Raw genomic sequence first — 11,143 nt, 5'->3', positions numbered from 1 at the left:
TTACAACGAAACGAACAGTTGAAAATTTAATAGAATTGATTTGTGCTTGGGATTCTTACATCATGTTTTTTTGTGGAGGTTAGGTTTTTTGTCTTCTATCGTAAGTAGAGATGCAAATTAGACCTGTGGGTACCCGACCCTAACGAGGCGGGTAAGGGATGTTAATGGTTATTGACTGGGAAGTCGATTAGAATACGTATGCGATAAGTATGCAAATATTATTTATTTAATATGTTTGAAAGTTTAATTATATTAGAGTCTATAGGATTAATAATTAGAGTCAAATACATCGGCTTGCATGCCAAGTTTCAGCAAGTATAAATAGATGTTAAATCTCAATTGTAGTTAAGAGTTTTATTCATTCAAGTTAATAAAAAAAACCAAAAGGACGTCGTTTGGGTTGTCCCCAACAAAAATCCTTTGTTGTTGTATGTGTTTATTGTTTTGATTTACCATTGTTGCCTCCAACATTTCGAACTAGACCTGCATTTTTTGAGGGAGAAAGTTGCCTGCGGTTTGATACGTTGAGAAAGTTGACACAGAGTGTCAACTTGCAGATGTGTTTACTAAAGGCTTGTCAGTGTCACAACATGAGATATTCTATGACAAATTGGGTCTGGTTAATATGTATTAACATATGATTGAAGGGGGGATGTTGAAAGATGAGAATTAAAATTCTCATTATTCTCATTCATATGTTATATTTTTCTGGGCCTTTTACATTTCAGTTATGTTTGGGCTTCTGTTATCTGGGCCTGTTACATTTCGGTTATGTTTGGGCTTGATTTGTTGCAAGTTGTTGCAACTGTTTATTGTTGGTATAAGAAGTTTTGTTCCAGTTGTGTAAGCATGTTAAGTCTTGAAGGGCTGGAAATATAAATTTCAAGGGGGGTCAGATCAGGAGTGCTTTATTTGTTGGACTAAAGCGTAACATTTCAAGTTACATTGTATATAAGGTCTGTTATCGCTTATTAAGGTTCAGTTTCTGCAAAATCTCTTCATCTGGCACTCGTTTATTTTCCCTGGTTGTTTGTTGGTTTGCTGGGTGATTTGCTGATCTGCTGAGGATTTGGAGAAGATCTATAACAGATATTGTCTCGTTTCTCTTTTGTATTTTGTTGTTTAGTTCTACGAATCATCTGCTTTGTTTGTATCATTCGGACTAATCAACTGATTATCATCAGTTGATTACGTCTTTGTTGTATTGTTCTATAGATCTTACAGTTTGTAAGATCCAGGGTGGTTTGGGTGTTTTTCTGGGTTGGTTAAGTAAAAAAAATTGTGTCACGTTTTGTCGCTATTTCTGGTGTTGATGGTGTTTTATTTTGTTTCTGTATCGTTCATACCATTTTGGCAATATAAAAAAATAAAACTTGGGAATTGGTGACATTGCCGGAAGGTTGCAAAGCCATTCGGTTGAGTGGATTTTCAAGATTAAATGAGATCCGAAAGGTACCATATCAAAGTACAAAGCTAAATTGGTTGCAAAGGGGTACATACAATAACACGGAGTGGACTTTGATGAAGTATTTTCTCCTGTAGCACGAAAAGAAACCATTCGTTTGATATTAGCCATAGCCGCAAAACAAGGTTGGGGGTGCATCATTTGGACGTAAAATCTCCGTTCTTAAATGGTGAACTAAAGGAACGAGTGTTTGTGCGACAACCCGAAGGGTTTATGGTGTCGAGAAAGGAAGAAAAAGTTTATTGTTTACATAAAGCGTTGTACGGACTCCGACAACCTCCTCGGGTTGGAATGAAAAATTAGATATTACTTTAAAGAATCTTGGTTTTGAAAAATGTCCAACAGAACCTGCAGTTTATAAGAGAAGCTCGAAATCAACGTTAATTATAGTGGGGGTGTACGTAGATGATCTAATAGTTACTTGTACAAGCATAATTGAAATACATAAGTTTAAATCGCAAATGATGAAGGAGTTTGACATGAGTGACCTTGGTCCATTGTCTTATTACCTCGGGCTAGAAGTTACAAAGAATAAAGAGGGTATAACATTGAAACAAACTAACTATGCTAAGGAGATTTTAATTAATGCAGGGATGTATCAATGCAACTCGTCTTTATATCCCATGGAAGCTCGCGTACAGGTTGATAAAGATGAAAAAGGAAAATCAGCTAATGCTACTCAATATCGACGGTTGATTGGATGTTTAAGGTATCTCACGCATACTTGACCGGGTATATGTTACTTTGTAGGCGTCACCAGCCGCTATATGCATGATCCAAAGGAGAGTCACATGCATATTCTAAAACAGATACTACGCTATATTCAAGGTTCATTGAATTATTCAAGAGTCACATGAATTAAGTCTAGAGCCAAACAAACAGCTTTGGATTGGGCCATCTGGTGTGGTTTCAATAAATACATTAGGTGAGTTTTGGGAGTGTAAAGGAACAAATTTTTTTTGGAATAGCCAAGACAACTTTTTATTTCCTCAAACCCAGATACAAAAACCCAGCCAGAAGCTGGATGTGAACAACAAGAAAAAGAAGAAAAAAAGGAGAAACATACAGAAATCTAAAGCGATTACATTGATAAATTAAAATCCCACCACTCTTGCCTTGATACCAATCTGAACTTTGATCTCGTTTTCACACCTTGGTACGAAGCTTCTTTAATCTCCATCATTATTCTTTGAATATCACCTTGTTTATTTGAGAAGATCTTCCCGTTCCTGTTCTTCCATAGTATCCACATCGTTTGGATCGCAACCGCGTGTATTGCTCTTTTCATGTTCTTGTATCTTTGTAACTCTTTCAACTCCACTAGCAGATCTTTGATGTCACCCTCCGTGTTTAACAGTGGAATATGCAGCCAATCAGCCACTGCTTCCCAAGTTCTTTTAGCGAAATTGCATTGAATGAGTATGCGCGCTGTCGTTTCTTCTGCAGCCCCACATATCCCACATGTTACGTCTGGGATGTTTAAACCTCTATTTTTCAGGGCCGTTGTCGTCGGTATTCTCTCCTCCATTGCTCTCCATACGAACATCAAGCTTTTATTTGTCGCCCACCGATTCCACTCGAAGTCACTAGCGGGAGCATTTAGGTCGAGTTGTCTACTCAACGCCATTCTCACTGTTCTTGTGCTAATCTCCTGGTTTTCATAATTATACCAATACCAAACATCGCTACTTGTTGATATAGTATGTTGTTGTAATAGGCCATTTAAACTTTGTAATTCATTCAGTTCCATTTCCAAACTTGGGATCCTTTCCCATGGCCAATCCCATATTATCCCTCCACTGTTCGCCCAATAGCATTGATTCACCAAAGCCTTTTTTCTGGTTGTAAGCTGATATAAATTAGGAAATTGCTGTTTCAGTGGACTGTGGCCCAGCCAGATGTCGACCCAGAACATAGTATTATTCCCCATCCTCACTTTGCTCCTCAAGCATGTGGTAATGTCTATGTTGCTCTTCATGAATTCCTTTCCTATCTCGCCGATATTTTTCCAAACTCCGGGCAGTGATTTTTTAATTGGTATCGGTTCCACCCTTCTTTGACTGGTGTGAATCGACTTGATTACTTTTACCCAAAGGTTTTCTGGTTCTAATTTCAGTCTCCACCACCATTTGGCCAATAATGCCAGATTCATATCTCTAATGCTTCCTATGCCGAGTCCGCCAAAATTCTTTGTTGCTACAACCTTTTCCCATTTCACCCATCTTATCTTATTATTCGTGTTGTTCCCTCCCCAGAGAAACTTTCTACGGATTCCTTCCAGTACCTTCAGAACTCCAATAGGACACTTATATAATGATAAATAATAATTAGGCAGGCTCCCGAGTACTGATGTACTAATACTACTCTTTCGGCAAATGACAGGTTCTTAGCCTTCCAATTTGACAATTTTTTTATTAAACATATCAATAACTTCTCTCCAATTCACTATTTTGTTCATATTTGCTCCTACCTTCAACCCAAGATATACAAATGGAAACTTCCCAGCTTTACAATTAAAAATAGAAGCCATACCTTCCACTGCTGCCTCTTCAGTTCCCACCCCATAGAGCTGGCTTTTGCGTTGATTTACTTTTAAGCCGGATAAGAGATAAAAGATTCGAAGGATTTTGTTGAGACATCTTACATTGCTTTCTTCCCATTCCCCCACAAAGATTGAGTCATCCACATATAGCATATGAGTTAAATGTGAGCCGTCGCCCGGTAATTTTATACCCGAAAACACGTTGCAGTTTTTAGCTCTAGTCATTAATACATGTAAGGCCTCCATTGCAATGATGAACAGAAACAGTGATAACGGGCCGCCTTGCCTTAGGCCTCTTTTGTAATGAAATTCTCCCGTAGGTGAGCATTCACCAAAACCGAGCCTCTTCCTGTGTATAATATACCCATTATCCAGTTCCTCCATTTAGGTGGGAAGCCCATTCGAGTTAAAATTGAGATTAGAAATTTCCAATTAATCGTATCGTATGCCTTTTCAATATCTGCCTTGAACACGAATAGCCGTCTGCCTGTTCTTTTTGCCCACCCCACCACTTCCTTAATGATTAATGGACCGTCTACAATGATACTTCCCGATACAAAGGCTGACTGGGCATTTGAAACCACACTTTTGATAACCCCTTTTAGCCGGTTGGCTAAGACTTTAGAAATCAATTTGTTCACCACACCTATTAGTGATATAGGTCTGAAATCAGATAAGGTCATGGGATCAAGTACCTTTGGTATGAGGGCAATGAATGAGGCACTGCATGAATGGTGGATAGAGCCGTGTATGAAAAATTGATTCATTATTTGCATTAGCAATCCTCTCATCTCCTCCCAATAAGCTTTAATCAACTTGAATGTTATCCCGTCAGGGCCAGGTGATTTATTTACCCCACAATCCCAAACCGCTATTTTGATCTCTTCCATTGAAAATGATTGAATCAGCCCACTCGCCTGTGCTGAACTAAGTTGTTTGAAATCGCCAGGCCCAATCCTGGGTCTTGAGCTGACTGGTTCGCTAAATTTACCTTTCATCGCTGTCACAAAATGGGCTTTTATCTGAATCTGATCCGAGACCCAATCATCTTCAATCCATAACCCCGCAATCCTATTTCTTGCGATGTGATTATTTACTATGGAGTGGAAAAATCTTGTGTTTTCGTCGCCCAACTCCACCCATCTAAGCTTTGCCTTTTGTTGTTGATCTAGGGTCATCGCTTTATGCCAGTCTTTTATTCTGAGTTTACTTTCTTGCCAGGTTTTTAGTTCCTCAGCCGTTAAGCTTCTACTTTCTGCCGCCACGTCAAGGGCTTTTACCTTCTCTTGTGCTTCCAACAGGGCTTTCTCATCTTCCTCCTTTTTTAATTTTCGCCATGATTTTAATTCCTCCTTGATTGCCTTAAATTTTTCAGCTATTTCTTCATCTTTGAAATTTGTCTCACAAGTTATTGAAAGACCTCTCCTCACTGCCTCATCAAAGCCTGACATGGAGAACCAGCTATTGAATAGTCTGAAAGGAGATGGACCAAAACTATTGTTCACCGTGGTCAAAATTAAAGGGTTGTGGTCTGAAATATCCCTATCCAGGGCCAGTAACGTTGCATTGGGCCATTTGTTCATGAAGTTTTCACACACTAGAACTCTATCAATCTTGCTTAAGTTTTTTCCATCACCAGACATAAATGTAAATCTTCTCCCTGCCATATTGTACTCCTGGAACCCCCCTCTGCTTATAAAATTATTAAAACAGATGGCTCCATTCATATCGAACTGAGAATTAAACCTGTCTTCGGGGAATCTGACCTCGTTGAAGTCGCCAAGTATTATCCAATCTCCTGTTATTCCATTCTTTGCCTCCAACAGATCTTCCCACATTCTTCTTCTGTTAGCCTTTATTGTAGAGCCATACACATTCACAATTACCAAATCATTTGCCATACCTGTTATTTTGCCCTTTACTATGATAAAATTCTGACATTTAACCTTCGATTCTTTCTTAAATACCAATGGATTCCATAATGATAGTAAACCCCCCGATCTGCCTTCTGCATCTACCTTAGCATATTCAAAACTAGGATTATCCCAGAACCTCCTAATTTTACTTAGGGGTAAGTCCCTGAACTGTGTCTCTTGGATGGCGATAAAAGATAAATTAAATTTTGTTAACAAATCTCTGACTCGAGCTGCCTTTCCAGCCCCTCCTGCCCCTTTCAAATTAATGGTCCCAAAATTCATTGGCTCACCACGTCCGCCATTTCTTCAGAGACAGTGGTCTTTACGAACTGGTCATGCTTGGTTAGGTCGACTCCGATCTTTTCCCCTAAATCGTTCGTTGCCTCAGATTCTTCTATAAGCTTTTGTTCGTTTGCTGAGATGTTATTTGTCGTGCCTTGGTTTTCGTCACCCTCTACGTCCTCTTTTTGTGTTCCCTGGTTTGTATCTTCTTCCCATTCCGAGTTGTACTCATCATCCAAGCCATCCCCCTCTTGGTTTCCGCAAATTAAATCTTCTTCAGTAATCCTTATCTTTTGTTTCTCCTCTTGTTATTTTTTCCAACCTTGCATCTCGGCCTCTTCTTTTTTGTTTTTAAGCTTGATTCATCTGAGAGCTCTATGTTTAGGTCAGGGATCCTCTCTTTTCCAATTACTGATGTGGGTTTCAAACAGGAGGACCTAACGTCAGCAATGCTTGGTCTTTTCCTTTTCTTTTGGGCTGACTGAGCAGGCCCAACATCATTAATTTTTTCAAACGTCTCAGGCCCATGATCAATAATTATTGTCGGTCCATGATGATTATGGGTATCCAGTGGTATCTGTGCACCTTCAACACACGTGTTTTCTAGAACATTTATTACATCCTCCTCGGAACCCGAAACCGCATGCACCTCGTGGTCTTCTCTGTTAACTGGATTTTCTTTTTCTGAATGTTCCCCATGATTATCACTATTGGGATTTACGCCACTACCACCCATCTGTTTTGACTCTTCCTCTTCTGACCTCGGAGTCACCGGTATGTCTTCCGTTTCCATATTTTCCGGCACCGGATTTGTCTGCTCTGATTTTGTTTCTGGACCCATGTTCAGCTCCGTAATGAAATCCGGCAACCATAAATGGTTTGTCTCTGTCACCCAAACTTCATATACCTGGTGTTTCCATTTAATCGAAATCTTCTCGTTGATCATGGCCCCATGTTTCACTATTACACCCACAATATCTTCATTAAAACTTAGATCTCTGTCATCGGCCTCCGAGTGCTTTATGATTCTGCCAAACCTTTCGCCTATGCAATCGAATACTTCTTTTATCCAGAGTTGGAGTGGGACACCTCTAATCTTGAGCCATGCAATCCTTTCAAATGGAATGGTGTCCCCATTCCATCTGTCCCAGCTTCCAAACCATTGTTTCCAAATCTCCTTCTCATTTTTCAAGCTTTCCTCCATCTTATTTGATGAGCCAAAGATTATTATTATTTTTAGGCCCCCGACGTGTCTTACCTGTGCATCACTTAATCCCATCTGTAGTGTCTTACCTGTGCATCACTTAATCCCATCTGTAACTTCATGATGCCTACATTTCTTAGTGATTCCCCATTCAGCAGCTCCCCGACTACCACTCTATCTTTCCAGTTGGCGTATAGCTTAGATTCATTTGCAAACGTTAAGTCTGTCTCTACCTCCTTTTCGACCTTTTTGCCCATAGCCACATCTGCCCATGATAGGCCTTGTTTCACGTAGTTGTTTTTTGTAACCCCAGTACTTGAATCCCCAACATTAACTTGACTGACTGGCTTTCTAACCCATGATTTATTCTGAACTTTCCCTTTTTTAATGACTTTTACAAACCTGGCCACATTCGCTCTTATCTTCCACCCATAGAACATCATCTGATTCGACGCCTTTACCATTTTGTCCGCATCCCTCACATTAACAAATCTGAGGAAACCAAGCCGATTACCCTTTTATCCAACTTCCTTGCAATGTATGCATCCACTATATGACCATAGTTTTTGCATTCCGTCCACAACTCACCGTCCGAGATGTGAGGGTGGATATTTGAGACGTAGAACATAATAGCTTTGTCCTTTGAGACTTCATCGTTGTTGTTTTCTCCATTCAAGTAATCATCATTCCTCTCCTCTATTTCACCCTCCTCTCTCTCCCTGTACGGAGCAGCCATCGCAAAACTACCGTAAAAACCAGAACTTATAAGGTTAATAGGATTCGAATCGATCTAGCTGAGCTATAAAGATAGACGCGATCAATATCAGACCTACTAAGCAAATTAAATTCCAGAGAAAACAGTAAGTCCGGGAATGGCCGAGAAAGAAACAGTCGCAAAGACGCTGGATCCAGGTTCCGGGAGGCGAAGGGAGAAGAGAAAGAGACAGTTTAGGATGAACGGTAGGAAGGATATGCAAAACAGTAAGCAATCACCACTACCACGCACGCTAAACCAGCCGAATCACCCTCGTCGAGCCACCAGCAACCGTCCGACTGTTTGAATGTCCGGCGACCTTTCGTTTCTAACAGAGAGAGAGTTTTTTTAAATATGTTTTTTGTGTAAAGGAACAAATGGCAAGGTAATGGTCTTTAAATACCCACGCGATGGATCATGGGCCGAGTATGAGGCTCCTCTTTTGGGCTGGCCAATCACTAGGTTGGGTTGGACTATAACATTAAACATTTATTTATTATCTAGGGAGTTTGGTTTGAGTAGGGTTTCAGTCTCAAATATTTATATACGTCAAATAAGACATAACATATCTTGACGAGCCAAAAAAATCATTTTCATTCCATAACATCATATTATACGCACTATTGACATACAAGATTTAGGATGTTACAAGTCTACCCTCCTTAAGGAGGTTTCGTCCTCGAATCTAACTGCTAACGAACAAACTTGAGTACAACTTGCGCATCTCCTCCTTGACCTCCCAGGTCGCATTTGAACCCTTACAGTGCTTCCATATCACTTTCACCAATGGAACCCTTTTACTTCTAAGTTGCTTGTCTTTTCTGTCTACGATTTCAATCGGCTGTTCAATATAGTTCAACTGCTCGTCTAGTTCGATGTTGTTTAATGGCACGCGCTGAACATCTGTTATGAACCCGCCAAGTAAGCAATCTCAGTTTTATTAATATTGTCCCAGTTTATTTTTGTTAAGCACATATAGTTAACTAACCCATTAAACCTGTGGATACAAAACATGTTCAATGGCATACAAAACATTTGAACAAACTAGATCATTTAATGCAATGGGTCCTTGGTTTACAAATCTTATTAAACAAATGACATCATTGATTGAGCAATGTGTTTTGAGTATTTGAACAAACTAGACAAGTTATAAACCACAAACATCATACCGACTTGTTTCTTGATTCTTTTGGTTTTTGTTTTTAAATTTTTGGTCTGTCTGGATAAATAGAGAATAAGGTATGATGTTTGTGGTTAATCTTATCTTGTTCTAAGTAGCATTAGATCGTATCAATGGAGTAACTACCAACTAGAGTAAATAGAAAATATAACAATTTGTTAACTTGTCTGCCATTGGACCTGTGTAATACAAAACATTTAAAAATAGAAAATATGCCTGAAACATTGGTTGCAGGAGCAGCAGCACCATACGAAGCACCAGCATCATCCATACCTCCACCCATACCCGGCCCATCAGCACCACCCTGGTACATCTTAGCAATAATCGGGTTACAAACCCCTTCAAGCTCCTTCATCTTGTCCTCAGACTCTTTAGCCTCCGCCAACTAGTTCCCATCAAACCATTGGATAGCCTCCTCAACCGCATCCTCCACCTTCTTCTTATCATATGCTGACAACTTCGACCCGATCTTCTCATCCTTAATGGTATTCCTCATATTGTACGTGCAATTCTCCAACACATTCTTTGCCTCCACTTTCTTCTTATGTTCTTCATTGGTAGTAGGAGCAGCAACATTGGCAACAGAAGCAGCAACATAAGCAGAAGCAGGAACATCGGCAGAAGCAACAACATCTGCAATATAGTTAATTATGCAACCAAACACATATAGTTAATTATACAACCCACGTTTAACAAGATCCAGTTTTAAAAAACATTACCTTCACTTTGATGCATCTCCTAATCGAGACGCCCATTGGAGTTAGCGATAAATGCTTAAGTTCCTGTATGATAGATACATTATCCTTAGAGATAGCTGGAGTTCTTTCAATAGAGAAAGCTGGAGTTCCCTCACTCGAGCAAGTACAATGCGGGCAAACTGCAATCTAGAAAACAATGGAAAAATGACAATTAAATGGATTTACTCAAAATAAAATTAACAAAAGTGTGTACTTCTAGATTACTTACATCATCAGAAGTCAATTGATTAAATTTTGATTCCCAGTCATTTGCAGATAGCCTTTTTGAAGTGTACTTCTGGATGAGGGGTGTGTCAATTTCATAAACTCCCGGTCATAGCTTCTCTATGCGCTCATATATAATTGTCTAAAAAGGTATTGAGAGTATTAAGAAAAAACAAAAATTATACAAGTAAAACAATAAAAACAAGAAGCAGCACCCAAAACATTATAAACAAAGGGGCAATTGCAAATATCCCCCTTTAAAGTTATTTTATTACATATTTACCCGGCCTAGAAAAACAATTACATATCTACCCAACTTAATAAAGAAAATTGTAGATATATCCATTTCACTAATGATGATTTTGGAATTGACAACTTTACCCTTTTATTATTAGATTAAACTATCGATTCTACCCCTACGGGTTTTAAATTTATAGAACCAGGTACTATGAATTGTGTCGTTCTGATTATACGAAGAGGGGATGCAGTTCAAAGAGGGACTAAGTTAATAGGGTTTTCTAATTAAAAGGAGGGTAATTTGATCATTTTCATAGAAATGGGTATATATGCAATTCTTTATTTAGGGTGGGTAAATATGCAATACAATGACTTATTAGGGGGATATTTGCAAAAATCCCATAAACATACCTCCAAGACGGGAGCTGCACCGATGTAAGAATGTTGCCCAGTTGCTTTTTCACACGCCATGTTTTCAGATCATCAAGCGAAATGTACAAGTGGTTCCACGTTGCTTTAGCCCAATTGCAATTTTCCCGCCACTCAGCATTTTCAACCAGAGGCCAATAAACTTTCCGAAGCCTCTTTGCATCCCTCGCAC

The 11,143-nt window shown here is 39.2% G+C and overlaps 1 protein-coding gene across 1 annotated transcript; it reads right to left on the bottom strand.

The window, feature by feature from the left end:
• Window positions 1-9,604: 9,604 nt before the first annotated feature.
• LOC110909679 (heat shock 70 kDa protein 2-like) lies at window positions 9,605-10,221 on the bottom strand. Its single transcript, XM_022154507.2, has 2 exons — window positions 10,063-10,221; window positions 9,605-9,976 (listed from the first exon to the last, which is right to left on the bottom strand). The coding sequence occupies exons 1-2, from the start codon at window positions 10,076-10,078 to the stop codon at window positions 9,729-9,731; spliced, it is 264 nt and encodes an 87-aa protein (XP_022010199.1). The 5' UTR covers window positions 10,079-10,221; the 3' UTR covers window positions 9,605-9,728.
• Between the last annotated feature and the right edge of the window lie 922 nt (window positions 10,222-11,143).

Source organism: Helianthus annuus, chromosome 11, assembly GCF_002127325.2.
Source record: "Helianthus annuus cultivar XRQ/B chromosome 11, HanXRQr2.0-SUNRISE, whole genome shotgun sequence".
NCBI lineage: Eukaryota > Viridiplantae > Streptophyta > Magnoliopsida > Asterales > Asteraceae > Helianthus > Helianthus annuus.
Note: the sequence above shows the minus strand (reverse complement) of the source record. Positions and strands in the feature narration are given on the sequence as shown.